Source organism: Schistocerca cancellata, chromosome 4, assembly GCF_023864275.1.
Source record: "Schistocerca cancellata isolate TAMUIC-IGC-003103 chromosome 4, iqSchCanc2.1, whole genome shotgun sequence".
Taxonomy (NCBI): domain Eukaryota; kingdom Metazoa; phylum Arthropoda; class Insecta; order Orthoptera; family Acrididae; genus Schistocerca; species Schistocerca cancellata.
Genome location: NC_064629.1, coordinates 76,577,035 through 76,596,646, shown reverse-complemented (window position 1 = coordinate 76,596,646; position 19,612 = coordinate 76,577,035). Strand labels below are relative to the sequence as shown.

Below are 19,612 nucleotides of genomic sequence, written 5' to 3'. Positions count from 1 at the left end.
CCCGACAGATCTGAGCTGGGTTCTGGCATCATAGAGCCAGTGACAGTATCCCAGCTCTGGGGCAGCATACCAGAATTCGACAGGGTTATAAACAGCCCAATGGGTCTAAACTTTATTGTGACGCCGCATAGCCTGTCTCAGTATTCGATGTCTCGGATTCCGACGTCATACAGCTTGTCCCATTATTCCCTGGTCGCCATCTTGCGCTTTAAAATTTCTCGCCAATTTATACTTAGGACAACAGCCCTACATCCACAGGAAGAACACAATTGGTCTATTTTTGAGTTCCCTGCCAAAATTTTGAATTTACCACCATAATTTGAATCTCCCGCCATTTTATGCATGGGACAATTGGCCTCTGCCAGAAGGATGAGGAGTGGGGGTAACCCATGACTCATTGATGTCGTCATCGATGACACTCGCTGTTATTAAACTGTCCTTACTATACTACTCATGAAGCACTTTCTGAACTGCCCGGTATACTTAGGACACCAGCCCTACATTCACAGTAAGAGCGGTGGCACAACTGGGCTATGGAGGACGTTGTGAATTTCATTAAGACCGCTGCAATATACACTAAGTTCTGGATAAGCGGAAGATAACTTTTTTTTCTAGCGTTTGTACAACCGATCTACACTCCTGGAAATTGAAATAAGAACACCGTGAATTCATTGTCCCAGGAAGGGGAAACTTTATTGACACATTCCTGGGGTCAGATACATCACATGATCACACTGACAGAACCACAGGCACATAGACACAGGCAACAGAGCATGCACAATGTCGGCACTAGTACAGTGTATATCCACCTTTCGCAGCAATGCAGGCTGCTATTCTCCCATGGAGACGATCGTAGAGATGCTGGATGTAGTCCTGTGGAACGGCTTGCCATGCCATTTCCACATGGCGCCTCAGTTGGACCAGCGTTCGTGCTGGACGTGCAGACCGCGTGAGGCGACGCTTCATCCAGTCCCAAACATGCTCAATGGGGGACAGATCCGGAGATCTTGCTGGCCAGGGTAGTTGACGTACACCTTCTAGAGCACGTTGGGTGGCACGGGATACATGCGGACGTGCATTGTCCTGTTGGAACAGCAAGTTCCCTTGCCGGTCTAGGAATGGTAGAACGATGGGTTCGATGACGGTTTGGATGTACCGTGCACTATTCAGTGTCCCCTCGACGATCACCAGTGGTGTACGGCCAGTGTAGGAGATCGCTCCCCACACCATGATGCCGGGTGTTGGCCCTGTGTGCCTCGGTCGTATGCATTCCTGATTGTGGCGGTCACCTGCACGGCGCCAAACACGCATACGACCATCATTGGCACCAAGGCAGAAGCGACTCTCATCGCTGAAGACGACACGTCTCCATTCGTCCCTCCATTCACGCCTGTCGCGACACCACTGGAGGCGGGCTGCACAATGTTGGGGCGTGAGCGGAAGAAGGCCTAACGGTGTGCGGGACCGTAGCCCAGCATCATGGAGACGGTTGCGAATGGTCCTCGCCGATACCCCAGGAGCAACAGTGTCACTAATTTGCTGGGAAGTGGCGGTGCGGTCCCCTACGGCACTGCGTAGGATCCTACGGTCTTGGCGTGCATCCGTGCGTCGCTGCGGTCCGGTCCCAGGTCGACGGGCACGTGCACCTTCCGCCGACCACTGGCGACAACATCGATGTACTGTGGAGACCTCACGCCCCACGTGTTGAGCAATTCGGCGGTACGTCCACCCGGCCTCCCGCATGCCCACTATACGCCCTCGCTCAAAGTCCGTCAACTGCACATACGGTTCACGTCCACGCTGTCGCGGCATGCTACCAGTGTTAAAGACTGCGATGGAGCTCCGTATGCCACGGCAAACTGGCTGACACTGACGGCGGCGGTGCACAAATGCTGCGCAGCTAGCGCCATTCGACGGCCAACACCGCGGTTCCTGGTGTGTCCGCTGTGCCGTGCGTGTGATCATTGCTTGTACAGCCCTCTCGCAGTGTCCGGAGCAAGTATGGTGGGTCTGACACACCGGTGCCAATGTGTTCTTTTTTCCATTTCCAGGAGTGTATTTAGTAGATAAGGTGCGTTCCCAAGAAACGAGCCGGTGGCTGTAAAACGAAAACCGTCTAAGGGGTCGTAATACCATCGCCTATAGAAGAAGGTGTGATCCCTACAACAGCATTGTGATCCCGCATTCGGTGCTACAGGGGCATGTGCGCACACCCACGCGGCGACACAGTGACCACGGGCACATGTCGACGCTCCAATACAATCAGTCGTGCTGGAAACTGTGGAACTGAGGCTTCAGATTTAGATCAAAGTGAGGTAGTGCATTTTTGGAGGCGGCGACCCTGCATACTTCATCTGGAAGCTCTATAGTTTTGACTCGGTTCGAAGTGGCGACACCGTTTCTCGTCTCCAGTTACCATTCGTGACAGGAACTAATTCCCTTCCTTCGCGTAAGGCTGTAGAAGTTCAACGGAGTTCCATTCGACATACTTCCTAGCTGGCTGACGGCTCAGGTACCTACTGTGCTCACGCTTTGCGAAATTTCAATCTACTTTTAATAATGGCGTGAACACTTCCGACGCTCAACCGTACCTCTGCAGCAATGGCCGCTACCGTAACTGGCCGATCTTGAATAATGAGGGCATCTATATGTTACACAATGGTTCGGTAATGTGCTGTGGCGTTCCAGATCGTCGGCCATCGATTATCACTTTGACCCCTGCAATCGACATGCAGTGTTCTCCTTACACTCGTGTTATTGTTTGACGAATTTTCATTGCTCCTTTCGCTGCGAAGAAACGCACTTCACGCCTATGCTCCTCTTATGGAGCCTCCATTTCTCTATTTTCAGCACTACTGAATGCAGTAAACGGTCGACGAGTGCACCTACACGCTCTGTCGCCACCAGGGTGTGCGCAAGGACAGTTGTTAAAATATCGATGTATCAATAGTTTTTCCAAATATATAAACATATTTCGTCGATATTTTTCCCGAGATATATCGACATAAAAATGGCAATATCGAGCGCCGATATTTTTATTTTATATTAAATTTTCTTCAAAATTTTCGGTAAATATTTTGAGTTGTTCTTTTGCAATTGTTGAACATAATTTTACTTTCACTATGTGAAGCAGTCTTATTGCTTTATGAGCTTTCATCACGTCCAGTCCTCCTCTCTGACTGTGTGAAACAAGTGTATGTGGGGGTAGGGGGGGGGGGTGATGGCGGTGTGAAAAAAAAAACATTTTTAACGAAACTAGTGTGCTATTTTTCCGTATCAGTATACTTCAAAAATAGTTGCTGAAAATGATGGGAAAAAATCTAAAAGAGAAGATTGGTTCGGTTTGGTTTTTGCGTTGGGCGGAGGCGTGTGAGGGTAAATACTGACGTAATCGGCGCTTCGCGCTACCAACACAAACTACAACGTATAGCTTCACCACGCAATTTTGGCACTACAACTGCTACGTCACTGACATTGGCAGAAATTTCAAAACAGGGAAGTCGACGTGAAGTGTTCGGACAAATCAGATAGAGGGCCTGAATGCCTGCATGGCACCAATCTACTGGTCGACGACGGAGCCGACGTCTCGCTGCGTCAGTAAACTCCCCGACATCCACGTATTGCTGCCCGCGGAGTGCGTCCTTTATTGGGCCAAACAGATGGAAGTAAGGTGGATGAGGAAGAACAGTCAAATGAAGTTTTGTGAGCTCCTCTCGGCTGCGCAAACTTGTGTGAGGTCTTATGTTGTCATGGAGGAGGAGAAGTTCGTTTTTGTGGCGACGAAACAGCTGAAGTCATTTCTTGGATTTCACAGCTGTGTGCGGCTGGTATGCACGCCGCAGATCTGACAAGTTTACGCGACCTTGCAGTGACGAAGACACATGTCTCGCCCAACGACTTACCGTGCTTTTGTTCGCTACCAGGTCTCCGTAGACATTCTGCAAGCGCCTATGAGTATCTGCGACGCTCTGGTTTTCTGCCGAAAGAAACTCTTCTCTTTGGTTCGAACCCATCTCGGTTACAGACTCCACTTTGAAGGCCACGTATAGCGCCGCCACCTGTCGGAACTTCATGAAGCTATGGGGTCTGAAGCGTGGTTATTCCACGATGTCCCATCATAAATTCCGCATTTTTTCAAGCGAAATTGGCCTAGGAAAAATGTGTTTCATTACTTACTGAAAACGCGCCTTGTTCACATACAGCAAACTCTACCGTCTTTTTTATTTCATTTTGCTCTGTATTGTTCGTTGCCTTTGTTCGGGGCGGACGTCGGACGACATCCGTTTTGGTTTCTCGTTGATCCATTCATTAAGAGGGTAGTTAACCCTCTGACCGAACACGCTGAGCTACCGTGCCGGCTAAACCGACTGAGCTACCCAAAGCACGACTCACGCGCCGTCCTCACAGCTTTACTTCTACCACTACCTAGTCTCCTACCTTCCAAACTTCACAGAAGCTCTCCTGCGAACAATGCAGAACTAGCACTCCTGGGAGAAAGTATACTGCGGAGACATGGCTTAGCCACAGACTGCGTGATATTTTCAGAAAGAGATTTTCACTCTGCAGCGGAGTGTGGGCTGATCGAAACTTCCCTCTATGTTTCCCTATACAACAGGTAAGTTACAGAAAATTTAATTAATACCAGTTACGTTCCTTTCAGAGTATGCTGACGCAGTAGCTGTATACTTTACGCTCATATACAACCGTTCGCTCGATGAAAGATCCGTACCCAAAGACTGGGAAGTTGCACAGGTCACACTAGTATTCAGGAAAGGTAGAAGGAGTAATCCACTGAATTACAGGCCCTTATCATTAACGTCGGAATGCAGCAGCATTTTGGAATATATATTGTGTTCGAACATCATGAATTACCTCGAAGAAAACGGTCTACTGACATACAGTCAACACGGATTTTAAAAACATCGTTCTTGTGAAACGCAACTAGCTCTTTACTTTCACGAAGTGTTGAGTGCTATTGACAAGGGATTTCAAATTGATTCCGTATTTCTGGAAGGCTTTTGACAAGGTACCACCCAAACGGTTTGTAATGAAACTGCATGCTTACGGAATATCGCCTCAGTTATGTGACTGGATTCGTGATTTCCTGTCGCATCTCAACGCGGGTGCCCTTGAATGGGACTTAGTCGCTGGCGAGGCTGCTGCAACGACACGATCTCTAGTTTTACTTAGATCGTGTTGCAGTAACTGACGGAAAAACATCGAGTAAAATAGAAGTGATTTCTGGTGTTCCCCACGGTAGTGTTACAGGTTATTTGCTGTTCCTTATCTATACAAGCGATTAGGAAGACAATCTGAGTAGCCGTTTTAGGTTGTCTGCAAATTACACTGTCATTTATCAATTTGTAAAGTCATCAGAAAATCAAATCGCAAAAACATTTAGAAAAGATATCTATTAGGTGCGAAAATTGGCAATTGACCCAAAATAACGGAAAGTGTGAGGTCATCCACATGAGTGCTAAAAGGAATCCGTTAAACTTGAGTTACACGATAAATCAGTCAAATCTAAAGGCTATAAATTCAACTAAATACCTAGAAATTACAATTACGAACAACTTAAATGGGAGGGAACAAATAAAAAAGGTTGTGGGGAAGGCTAACCAAAGACTGCGTTTCACTGGTAGGACACTTACAAAACGTAACAGATCTACTAAGGGGACTGCCTTCACCCCGCTTGTCCGTCCTCTTTTAGAATATTGCTGCGCCGTGTGGGATCCTTACCAGATAGGATTGACAGAGCACATCGAAAAAGTTCAAAGAAGGACAGCACGTTGTGTATTATCACGAAATAGGGGAGAGTGTGTCTGAAATGATACAGGATTTGGGATGGACATCATTAAAACAAAGGCGTTTTTCGTTGCAGAGCAATCTTCTCACGAAATTACAATCACCAACTTTCTCGTCCGAATGCGAAAATATTTTGTTGACACCGACCTACATAGGGAGAAACGATCACCATGCGAAAATAAGGGAAATCAGAGCTCGTACGGAAATATATAGGTGTTCATTCTTTCCGCAATCTGTACGGGACTGGAATAATACAGAATTGTGAAGGTGGTTCGATGAACCCTCTGCCAGGCACTCGAATGTGATTTACAGATTATGCATATCGATGTAGATGTTCAGCAAACTGGGTTCCCGGGTTCGATTCCCGGCGGGGTCAGGGATTTTCTCTGCCTCGTGATGGCTGGGTGTTGTGTGCTGTCCTTAGGTTAGTTAGGTTTAAGTAGTTCTAAGTGACTGATGACCATAGATGCTAAGTTCCATAGTGCTCAGAGCCATTTGAGCCATGTTCAGCAAACTGCATTCATAAACACCAACATTTCACTACAAATATCACACTGACTAATATGTTAGGTAGCTGCTCTTTTGATAATCCATATACTCAAAAGGAGGAGGAATGAAGAGCATAAAAATAATTTAGTGCACAAAATTAAATGTAAACATAGCAAGTGTCAGTCAAAACTCGTCTGTCATCATTAAAGGGACGGTGCATATGAAACACTATACTTCCAACTTATATGAAATATTGCTAAACAGTTTATACACTTTCATTTAGGATCCTATGATAACAATTTACCGAAAAAAGTCATGTACTTTGTTTACATAAATAAGGTGCTCTTTAAAATAGCAGTAATAATGTAATATATTCATGTACTTACCAAATAAAGGTTTGTATTATTGGAATCACCATTGGGATAAGGAGTGTACACAGCCAAGGCAACACAGTTTGCAAAGATGGTCAGTAATATCAGGTACTCAAAAGGTCTGTGTACGAAGTTAAAGAAAGTAACTTACTGCAGACAAGACAAGTAATTCTAGACAGAAATTGCTTGAGTCTAAACATTTTTAATTGATGACAATATTCAAATGAACTTAGACATTGTGAACACATTTACTATTGATTAATTCAGATAAACAATTTCTTGATACAAGATTGTTAATAATAATTCTAAGCTGTTTCTGTTGCTCCATTACTAGGTGTCTATTACCAGTAAGAAATTCAGATTAATTTTCTTGTTAGGAAATTCAAAGCATAGCTTCACTAGATTAAGAATAATTGCAGAGACTAAATAGGAATTAGTAACGTAGGAACACTAGTAGAATTAATAATATAATACTCTTATTTAAGCAAATTGTATCACTATAGATGTGAAACAATTATGGAGCACTGTCTGTATCTGAAACAGTGTGTTTATGGAAGTTCAAAGTGAGAAAAGCTGTTTTAAAGATATAGAAATTTCTTTGTGATTCAGTGATTTCGTTTGCCGAGTATTAAATAATTTATTCCTCTTTTTTGCCTTACAGACCACATTTATTTATGTCCATGAGGCTTTCTTACTGGAGACCAACAGAAAATATTCACCAGCAAGAGAGAGTGCAGTTGTAAGAATTAAATCCAGCTTTCATGATATTATACAGTTTATCCACTCAAGGTTGTGCGTGTTGTGCATTTTAAAGAACTATGAAAATTATAAATAAGCACACTGTCCAGTATTATAGATCGCCCATTCTCCCATTGACTAGTACTTTACTGCCTACACCACATTGACGTATTTTATGAGATCCATTTATAGGACCTACACATGTCATAATTTCCAAATACAGTACAGATTTTTGAATATTTATGCAATTATTTTTAATCGCAGTTAGGCGCAAATAAAGAATGAAATCTTTAGATATTAAAAAGAGAGTAATCTGTAATGAACACTTACACAGACACTGCACAGGAAATGAGCAGTTCTATCATTACGTCCTAATCACAATGCCAAATGAATGCAGCTTAGGCCAATGAACAATAACGTTTCTTTAATAAACTTAAGCCTGTATGACTTGCTTCTTGTAAATCATGAACGCTCATAACGTTTATGAAAATGTTTACAAACCTTGTTAGATTACATTTAAGGGCATTTATGTCATGCTTCATTATCTGTAAAGAAGTGTTTCATACGGCAACATTTTTGGTTTCCACTATCCTACTTGAACCTCAGTCTTTCTGAAAGATTCAGCGTCATTAAATTCGCATCATGTTCTTCGTTTTTCATGGAATGTTTAACGAGATTTTGTCCAAATTCAGCTGTAGGTGACAGTCATTTTAATATAATGCTTCCATTCATTTGACTTATTATACAGAACATATCTGCTCTCATCCAAAGCTAGGATAATATCTAAATGATCGTATAAAGCATGTATTATATTTTGAGAATAAAATAGGTATTTGGTCTAAGTAGGAATGAACTGATTTCTGATGTGAGGTAAATTAGAGTAACTGAGAATAAAGGCCAGTTTTTCTTATTTTTACTTGGTATGTAATGTTCCCTAAAGTGATTAGGGAAACTTGAGAGAGCGAAATAGTTAGCTGTCGGCAAACGGTATGCGCAACTGCGGCACATACGTTTCGTATTTCGACAGAAATTTTACGTGTGAGCAGCTATACATCCGTGTGAAACAAGACACACTTGACTATCAGCTTCGACTTTACTATCTAAAGAAGTTATGTTTAAAACACAGTTAGCTCAGCGTATTACACATAAAAGCTATTTTAGAAACAAAGAATTAAGTAAGAAATACAAAAAAATTTTAGTAACAGTCTGAATACTTGCTAACAGTACTATATGTGTAGCTTAAACAAGCCGTATGTGTGATCCATGATGTGGGCCGCAATGCGTCGCGGAAGTAAGCAGATGTGCTCGTAGATAATCAAAAATGTGACAAAGACTACAAACTTTTCCAGTTGGCATTATTCTCCTCTTCGATGAAGGAGTACAAAACATTAAGAAGAAAAAAATGGACTACTTGAGATTCACCATGTCCAATACGTCCAAGTTCGGATCATTGTCTTTACAGGCGTCCACATCACTGTTAACCAGAGGTATACAAATTCTTCTTCCGGCCTGCCTGCCCATGTCTGCCGCAACCATTGAAGCATCCCAAGCTGTCGCAACGGTGACGTAAAGAGTGCATGTGTACTTAAGCCCAGTGGTTAAAGCAGGCCAACATGGGTTTCCGCAAGCCCGGTAAGCTTCACAGGACCCCTTCAGCCTGCTGCACCACACAACAGGTTGCGCTACCAATCCAACGTGATTAGCCAGAATATGTTTGCGTTGCTAGTTTCACTGCAGCTCATTTAACATAACGGTGGGAGCAGCAAAATGAACAAATTAAGTTAAAGGAAACTGAGGGGAAATTAAGAATTGGCGAATATATACCAGTCACGAAACAGAGCCCATGTGCAGCTGGAGAAAAGTTGTCGTGTGTTTATGAGGCAGCTTCAAATAAATCAGTAGGTGTCTCGCAATGCAAATTTTGTAAAAAGTTATTATGCACTCATTTGGGGACTTTGAGTATCTTACGACGTGTTTGTAACTTTGACCAGCAGTTTCCTCACCACATAAATATTCTGAAAGAGGACAAAGCGGTTGACAAGTGTGTGGGAAGGACTTGAGGGCATTTAGCAGTGTACAGGGGTTGTAAATTTAGGGAAAACATTGAAGTAGTAAAAAAATGTACCTCAGTGGATATTAAAAACCTCGTTCCGGTGGTACGCAACATTATGTGAAAAAAGCTTAGGATGAAAGAAAAGTTTCTCCTTTCAGGCGTGTAGTTTTTAGATTAACATAATGTGGCAAATGAACTTCGTGTTTGTTAAAAATGCATTTCATGAGATTTGAATGAACTATTTTTGCCACTTAGAATGATTTCAGTTAACCCCAAACAGACATCCTGGAAAAAGTAAAATAGGTATAACTGGAGTCATATTTGGCTGGAACACACTAGTGTTGCAGAAACTAGACTTCCAGAATCTAACTTTAATTAGCGTTGCAGTATAATAGACATCTTCCGGTTCTCAGGTGCAAAGGATGTCTACATCCAGACATGGTTGTGCTTACTACAGAAAAGTGTGTCCCGATGATGGTTTGACTTGAGTATAGAAAGAGGGTGATGCTGCAGAGAAAACCGTCATATCGTAATAAATAAGCAAGCCCGAAATACGCCAAAAAGGAAATAAAGACAAATAAAATCCACCATTATTTGGCCTACAATGACCCAAAATGAATATACAGGTTGTCTCACAATTCTTGTTGCACACTTGTAGAGGCTGTGGAGGGGACTTAGTAGATCGAGTCGTACGCAGAAACACACGTCCAGAAACGTCATCCAAGGACGCTACAGAGCGTCAAAGTTAAGGGCGCCGGCGCCTGTAAATTTATGTTTATACATGTTGATTCCGTGACGATCTTACAAACTTCCTAGGACGATGGAGAAGAATAAATGCATCAATCTGAAGTAAGGGTCTCTGTACCGGAAATGAACGAGTCGAAAATTATAAGCGAAAGCCATTTTGATACCTCCGACAGTGGAGTACAAGTACTGGTACTGCTGCTGCTAAGATTGTAGGTTAGGCGACTTTTAGAGGTGGTAATATGGAACAAAACAAGGAAAAAATGTGTAGTAAACATGGGATCTAAAATGCATACCTTCAGAGCTATGATCACTTCTTCAAAAGAGGAAATATGTTTCACTGTAGCGAAGATGAATAAGTGCTCATAGCTCTGAAGGTATACATTTTAGAGTTCATGTTTACTGCACATTTTTTCCTTGTTTTGGTCCATACTACCACCCCTGAAAGTTGTCTACACTACAACCTTAGCAAGAACGGTACCAGTACACGTATTCCACTGTCAGAGGTACCAGAACGGTTTTCGCTTATAACTTTCGACTCGTTCGTTTCCGGTAAAGGTACCGTTACTTCATATTGCTACGTTTATCCATCTGCGTCATCCTAGAAAGTTTGTAATATCATCACGGTATCACCCTGTATATACGTACATTTACAGGCGCCGGCGCCTATAACTTTGACGCTCTGTAGCGCCGTCGGATCACTTTTCCGGACAAGGGTCCTGTAATGGGACGTCCTTCACAAGCATTACTTTTCGTCAACAGTAATTGTCGACGCCAGTGTTATTTTTCGAATTTTGGACAGCTCAATATTATCTCAGTTGCTTTTCTGAAAACTTTCATATAATTTTATACACAGTATGTTACATTTCAAGTTAAAACTTACGAAAATGAATTACTTTATAAAATGTTGTAGTCTCGATGTTATAATCGATAAGAACTAATTCTGAATGTACAACTAAAATTATTTTTTTTGACTCATTCGAAATTACTTACTATTGGCACACTTAAAATTTCTATTATTAATTACGCAATACTATACTGGTTACTATGTTTGTTTCTGGATTAGTTTATGAAATAATAATCGAATGTAATAATGCAACAGAAACTAGAAGAAATAAATTTGTTAAGAAAAATTGTAAACCCTTTGGAATATGGTTATTTCGCAGAGTATGGGAGTAGTAAGCATGAATCCGACGGGATCGGACGTATTTCTGTATTTTGTGCGAACAATGTAATTTCGGCTTTGTAAATGTGAAAAATCAAATGCGAGAAAATAGATTTACGTAAAAACATAAATTGTGCAACAACACTCTCAGACTTTATTTAGATTAATCCAACCGTGGGAACCTAAAAGTGACATTTTCATCTTCAAGAATCAGATCCCTAGACAAGAAGAACTGTAGTCAACTCGACATGACAAGCTAAGTAAACAAGAAAGTTTATTGTAATCTTCGTTCCTCTCAAATCTTCATAAAATACTTTGTTTAATGTGGACAATAGATGGAAGTAGGAAGGCGGGGGTAGATTACAGTCCCTGCGTAAAACTTGGTCTAATAAGTCCCCTCTACAACCTCTAGAAGTGTGTAACATGAATTGTGAAACATCCTGTATATTTCGTTCAGCCTCTTCTCGTGATACTCGTGTAAAAAGAGACTTTTCATCAACTTCCTAGTCCTAGTCATAACACTACAATGAAAGTGTACAGAATAAACTGCTACGTATTGTAGCACAGCGGGAAGACGGGCAGGCAGGCAAGCAAGACTTCTGTAGCCTGCTTGGTCTAGACGGAAGTAGAGCAGCCTGCCCGTTGAGCTCGATAACGTACGGCAGCTTGTCTGCCTGGCTAACAGACAAGCGCGGGCAGGTTGAAAGCGGAATGTGTACACTTCTACTGTTAACTGAGACGACAGTTACGTGGCTGTCACAGTAAGTTCGCACATGCTGCTGTAAGCGAGAGAGGAAAACACACAAAGAAACTGCCCAAAGGTTAACAAAGGCAGCGTATCGAGAAGTGCAACCACACGTATCGGCTCCAGGCCGTAAGGTAGGCGGTAGAGATATTTATTTGAAAGGATACTTCCATTCGACGACGTCTATACACAGTTTCCGAATGGGGTTGGTGAGGGTGAGGCAGAAGAGCGCCCGCTGGGGCCGGTCGGGCGGTGGCTTGCCCCCGCGGCGCACTTGCCTCTTCTTGGTTGCGCTCATGGCTGTGGCGTTGAGTGCCGTCTGCCACGCCGTGGACAACGGCCGGTCCGCTGCGACGCTGCTGCCTGCAGTACTGGTCGCTCGCCCCAGATCATGCTGCACGCCTGCCACAGGCCCTGCTGGACACATTAAACGGTCAACGTAAAAAGCTGTCAAACATCGAATAGTCAAAGATTAAGGAATAAAGTCATTAGATGAAACTTCCTGGCAGATTCAAACTCAGCGGGCAAGTGCTCTACCGACTTAGCTGCCCAAGCGTGACTCACGACCCGTCCTCAAAGCTTCAATTCCGCCAGTACCTCGTCTCCTACCCTCCGAACTTCACAGAAGCTCTCCTTCGAACCTTGCAGAACTAGCACTCCTGGAAGAAAGGATATTGCGGAGACGTGGCTTAGCCACTGCCTGGGAGATATTTCCAGAATGAAATTTTCACTCTAGAGTGGAGTGTGCGCTGATATGAAACTTCCTGGCAGATTAAAACTGTGTGTCGTCGGCACGGTAGCTAAGCGTGTTCGGTCAGAGGGTTAGCTGCCCTCTGTAATAAAAAAAAAAAACTGAGTTAATGAATCAACGATGAACTATGAAAAGGTGTCATAGGACGTCCGCCCCGAACAAAAAAAGTTGGTAGAGCACTTGCCCGCGAAAGGCAAAGCTCCCGAGTTCGAGTCTCTGTCTGGCACAGAGTTTTAATCTGCCAGGAAGTTTCATATCAGCGCACACTTCCCTGCAGAGTGAAAATTTCATTCTGGAAAGTTATTAGATAACTGGAAAACAAAAAAAGCCAGACATTTTATTTTAAGAAATGAGAAAAGAAGGGGGACAGCACAGAAACTAAAGGATGGTATGTACATTCACGTCGTGGGGTGCAGGAACATCTAAGAGCAAAGAGAGGAGTATAAATAACGAAGAGGAAACAGTTACAGAATAATGTTACAAATTGGGAACATATTAATGAAATTTTGATTAAAGTAAATATAACTTTATACAGACGCAAAACTATCGTAATAGGAGCCTATGTAATAAGCGAAGATGTACGAGATCGTATCGAAATTACCTTCTTCGACAAATTGAATGACATAGATGAAGCGGTAGGAAATAGAAAGGAATTGATTATTGGCCGAATTTTCGATGGCAGAATCGGGAGGTAAGTAAGAAATAAAATAGTAGGAGCACATGGAGAAAATGTAGTGAATAATAATGGCACGAGAGTAATTAATGTATGTGAACAAAATTCAGTATAAATTCTAAATGGCTTTCATCTGCGTAAAGAAATTCATATATATGCATGGCACCAGTATAAACTTCAATTAAAATCAATAATTGATTACATAATAATTAGGCGAAAACAGCCTTAAAAACACAAGACATCAGAGCATAAAAAGGAGTGACTTCAAAACTTAGCTAAGGGTTCCAAAGTATGAGGTAAATAGGCTAGAAAATGGAAGTATAGTGTATCTATACAGAAATAATTGACCAAATATGGTAATACAGAAATAAAGTATAAATACATCATTAGTACTTTACATGAGGCAGCCAAAGAAGCTCTAGTCGGAGTAATTAAATGTGTAAGGAAGAAACCATTGTATTATTTTTATTCAGACGTAGAGAAAGAGTTACAAATAAACAGTGATATTTAAAATGGCTAAATATGCATAATATTCGGGACAAGGCATAATGAAGACTGCAAGAAGTAAAAATTAGAGAAATCCAACAGACTTAAAAAAATAAAAATTGGGAAAAGATAAATAATAAAACTGATTATAATTTTATTGGAGGAAAAAGAGGCTTGGAAGCATGGACGCCACTGAAAATATTGAGGAAATTTCTAAAGAAACACAATAAATTATAAGTATTAATGTCCAGATTTGAGAATAATAATTTGAACAATTGTTGACAGAATTAGGGAAGAATTTTTGGATGGATTAATAACAAAAGAGAGATAATAGAGGACAATGTAGACTTTTCTTTGAACATAGAAACGATAAAAAATTCAATCAAAATTTTAAAGAATGGAAGAACTACAGTAATTGGACGAAACCCTAACTAAAGTATTTAAATGGGATATGGTAAAATTACGTGAGCTATTGAGAAACCTGTTTGAAAAATGTTTAAATAGCGAAAGCATCCCCAAAGTTTGGTAAGTAGAATTTATATCAACAATTCATACGAAGGGGAAAAATTAATAGAAGTATTATAAAGAATTAACTGTGACAAATAGTCGTTAAACATTTTTAGAGACAAAATGCAAAGAAATTGAGCCCAAGAGCAAACTGACTCCAGAAGAGGAAAAAAAATTACGGACTGTATATTTTGTTTGCAACAAATACGTGAAAAGAAAGATATTGAAAATCAGCCCCTTCAGTTAATATCTGTAGACGTAGAAAAAGCCTATGCTAACATATTTTTATGCAGTTTGTGGAAAGCCTTAGAATCATCGAATACCACTGGAAAAATGCTCCTACTAGAGCAAAAAAAAAAAAAGCGAATATGCTCCTCTTTAATAAGACTCTGCCTGAAAGTTGAGATACCAGTTACTTCATTCTACCTTCCCCAGCACCTTTAAAAATATTGGCATGTGACTATATTCGCGCTCTTTTTAAGATACAACTCACCTTTCACTCCCAAAAGCTGCCCTAGCTGTTAATCACTCACACCCACTAATCCATTGCTTTAAGGCTCCCATACCCATCCACTCGCAATTGCCCAATCTCACTCACTCACTCTGCCCAACTCATTGTCATTATGTCTTTGTGCCCCTCTAGCTGTCACTGTTTTCTGTCTCACAGCCACAGTCGCCTTCGTTCTGTCCTATTACTACTGTCGCCTCTCGTTGTTTCTCTCTTGTTCTCTCTAGCTGCTACTATCTCATTCATTCCTGCCCCCCCCCCCTCCCTCTCTCTTCCACATCGTCATTGTCATGGACTCTGTCTCTCATTAACACTTGCTCTCACCCACTTCCACTCCTCGTCTTTATTTCTCTCCTACTGGCACTGTCTCTTTCACCCTTTTCCTAACACTGTTCTCTGACTATCCACTATGTTCCACTGCCTCTGTGTCCCTTTCTTTCTCTCACACTGCCTCTGTCACTCTCGCTCTTTCTGCGCCACAACCACTGTCTACTATCTTCCAGCATTTATTACTTCTCCATTTCTCCATCTCTTTTCCGCTGCTATTATCTCCTCCTCTCTCAGTATAAAAAGGGCGAATATGATCGTATGCCAATATTTTTGCGAAAATTTTAAAGGTGTCGAGGAAGGTAGAACGAGGAAGCTGGTATCCCATTCGTCAGTCAGAGTCTTTCAATAAACAGGAGCATATTCGCCTTTTTTGTGCTCTGATAGGAGCATTTTTCCTCTGATTCCCTTCTGTTCCCTGCCACAGCAGGCCATGTCACTTATATGAAAAGAACTTGATGGCCGAAAGCTATAATTGTGAGAGTCATTTTGTTGTGCCGATCTGCAACTCAGCATCTCCGCTATATGGGGAGTAGCAGCTTTCCTTCTTTTCCGTTGTTTGGTGGGTAGTAAAATTTAGTTTATTTATGTGAAACTGAAATAATGCAAAACTAATTTTACGCCTCAGACCGGATTTTACGTGCACAAAAAGCTACAATGTGGAGTTGCCAGAACCCTTCTGATGGTTAACGGAGACACTTTACGTCATATTTCTCTCTGCTAAATCTCTTAATAACCTACGTTTTCTCCTCACATCGCACTTTAGGTGCACAAGTAGGGTAATTAGAAAATTTACAAGGCAGTTTGAGACCGGGATCTTGGGTATATATCGTTAAACTTTCAGCCATTTGCTGTGCATAGCCGTCTTGGAATCCGCCGCTGGGGCTTGGTCCGCTACTGACAGCGAAAAAATGGTGAAAAACGCTTTTTTGGGGTTTTCTCAGGAACCGTCCATGAATTTACGCAAATGTATCAATCATTCATTCATTCAGGGGCATATCATCAATCGATCTATTTAATTTTCACTTGCATATTTCACGTGTACGAGTAGGGCAACTTTGAACCTCTGTATCTGAGAAAGGGATAAAGTTATCACGAAAATTTTTAAGGCTGTTCGAGATTATACCGTAAAAATTTCAGTCATTTGCTGTGAATAGCCATCTAGTGACTCGGGTGGGGTTTGGTCCGCTAATGACGAAAATATGGTAAAAAAAATTTTTTTTGCCGTTCTCCGAGGAACTGCCCCCGAAATAATGGTGCCTCCAAAAGTCCCATCAATCCCTCCATTGGCCACATCAAATGCAAAAAGAACCAACCAATTTGCTCTATTTGCCTAAGCACGAGGAAGTGTGTAATATTCATACTATGACCCTATACTGTAGGGTATTGACACTAAGACGATTCTTCTTCTGGGCGCACATAAGGTCCCTAGACCAAGCGATATCCAAAACGCTTAACGCTCCATTTCTACCACCAACAGAACTCTAAGAATGAGCATCGGAAAATCACATTTTTATGCGCGGCGCACTGGGACACGTTGTGGCCGAGTGGTTCTAGGTGCTTCAGTCCGGAACTGCGCTGCTGCTACGGTCGCAGGTTCGAATCCTGCCTCGGGCATGGATGTATGTGATGTCCTTAGGTCAGTTAGGTTTAAGTACTTCTAAGTTTAGGGGACTGCTGACCTCAGACGTTAAGTTCCATAGTGCTTAGAGCCATTTGAACCATTTTCGTACTGGGATATATTGGTAAGAATGGTGTTGCATGCATACCGATTAATCCTATCATAGCTGAAGCAATTAAGAACCTACATGAAACTCTACAGCATGAATATACATACAAAACGTTCTCATTCTTGGATTTAAAGCTGCAATGGAATTACAACAGAGATGCAGTCTCTCATCGACAATTTATAAAATAAATACAAAAAAAGTCTTGGAAAAAATAGAAGAAAAATACAAGAACATGAGAATCCCAATACATCCTATAATTTGCTGCTGACCAGCTAATTTTGGCACAAGATGAAGACACTGAATGTATCACCTGGAAATTAGAAAGTAATAGAGGAGTGTAAAAAATGAGGCCCTCAGGTCAACATGAATGAAACACAATGCAAGGTAGTAGCAGGAACAAATCAAGATTTGCCGCTTTAAGAAGGGAAGGGAACGATTGCACCTACTGAAGGGTGGAAATATATACGAGTAAAAACGGCACACCGCGATAAACAAGATAAGAAAATTAATTCAAGAATATATTCTGGAGAGTTCACAGATGATGTTTCATAGGATCGTCAGATTACAAAGGAAACAAAAGAAAAAACTTCATGGAAACACTGATACTAGCTGAGATGGACTTTTGAAGACGGCTGCAACGATCTCCAGGCGAGAAAGGGTATCGAAAATTCGGTAATTGATTTTATAGAAGGAAAACAGCTCATATGGTATGAGCGTACATAATTGATGTCAGATGAGAGATTTCCACGACGGATCACAGAATGCGAACCACCAAGAAGGGAGACAAGGGGAGACCACCGGCCACATGGATACAAGGAATGCCAACATTAATTAGAAGAGGAATTACTGAATCAAATTAATGTGCAGCTAGGCACAAACGGAGAACGTAAATTAAATCTGATGTATAATCTTAGGTTACCAGAAAATGTAAATAAATTTTAAAACCTAGAATAATAGTAATAATATGATTTATAAATAATATTTATTAGTTTAGCGCATTTGTGTCATCAGAAATGGAAGGGATAGTGATAGAGGAGCAGAATGAAACGATAATGATAACAGCTGCTAAGAAAGGACAGACTTCCAGTGCAGTAGACAAGGGGAAATGTGGTGCCGGAGGAGGTTGATAATAAGTTACAGCCAATCATATGGAAGAAAGCTATTTTGATAGAAGGTGGGCCGTTATGTCTTTTTCAGTTTGAAAGGTATTAAAGTACGTTGATATTTTGAGGAAGATAGTTCCAATGCTGGACACAGGGTAAGATTGTCTATACGCTTATCGGCATGTACCAGTGATAAATGCACGCAGGCAGGAGTGATATGGTGGAAATTGCGAACGCCACAAATGTATCTCACACAAGCATTCATCGCCAGTTGCAGCAGGAGTGAGCTCTCATACGAAAGTCCTTGGAGAACTGTACCACCATAATCAAGTACGGAGAATATTTGTGATTCTACGAGTTTCTTCTTAAGCTCGAGAGGAAATACCGTTTTATATTTCTGTAGAGAATGATGTAACGTCAACACCTTCTTACAGATTCCAGTTGTGTATTCACTTCACTCTAAGTGGTTGTCCAGAATTATACCGAAGTTCTATGCAGGAGAAGAAAAAGTTCTTTCTGGGCAGAAGAGATTCTTTGAACTGACGGAAATAAGTCTTTTGTGAGTAAATGGTTTTAGATCCATTAAGTTTCAAACCTATGTTCTGCGGCTTCTCTGATAAGGCCAGTAAGTCTGAATTTACATGCTAAATGGTCGTGCACCGGTATGTTGGATGCGGTTAGGTGTAACTCAGGTTGTTAGCGTGTAAGTGATATTTTCAGTAGGAGAGACTAGTCGGCACATCACTAACATACCGAATAACGAGAAAAGAGTGCGACCCCTGGTACTACATCCCTTTATTGCGACATTTTTTGTTACTATTATCTCACACTGTTGACGGGCTGCAGGGGACCACTGTACAACACCTGAAGAAAAATTTTGACTTGTGGCGCAAGCAAGTGGAATGTCAAAATTGACAATGTCGAAAGCTTTGCTGAAGTCCAAACCGCGCAGAATAGTCACCTCTTATTTGTTCATTGCGTGTTTCAGTTCGTCAGTTGCTCTTACATGAATTGTAAGGGGTTCCCCAGCCTGCTGGAGCAGATGTAATCTCGATGCATTCTTCATTTGCTAGAACTACAATTCACAGGCGCTGCCTGAGACATAAAATATCTTTGCCCTGTTAAAAGAGAGCTGCGACAGAGTCGCAGGTCAGAGCAGTCCCTGCCGCAGTTGCAGTCGCTCACTGCTACAGTGTAGTTGTAGTCTGTCGCCGGTACAGCGCAGTTTATAGTTAGTAGTTGTTAAAGTCACAGTGCAGAACAAATAGTAAAATTTTGTTATATGGAACTGAATAATAATTGTGATTAGCCGTGGAGCTAAAAGATACCATGGAATGAGACGATGATGATGAACAAATGAATAATTGTTAATATTATGAAAAATCGACAGTGTAATTAAGTCAAACATCTATCGTAA

General features: G+C 41.6%; 1 protein-coding gene across 3 annotated transcripts in view; it reads right to left on the bottom strand.

Moving 5' to 3' along the window:
• The window catches only part of LOC126184668 (muscle calcium channel subunit alpha-1-like), a 601,154-nt gene extending 588,632 nt beyond the window's left edge, over nt 1–12,522 (bottom strand). For all 3 annotated transcript variants that reach the window (XM_049927151.1, XM_049927152.1, XM_049927153.1), the window contains exons 1-2: nt 12,278–12,522; nt 6,681–6,786 (exon numbers count right to left, since the gene is read on the bottom strand). In XM_049927151.1, the coding sequence (XP_049783108.1) occupies nt 6,681–6,786; nt 12,278–12,408 (237 nt within the window). In that variant the 5' untranslated portion in view covers nt 12,409–12,522. The remainder of the gene's footprint in view (nt 1–6,680; nt 6,787–12,277) is intronic.
• Between the last annotated feature and the right edge of the window lie 7,090 nt (nt 12,523–19,612).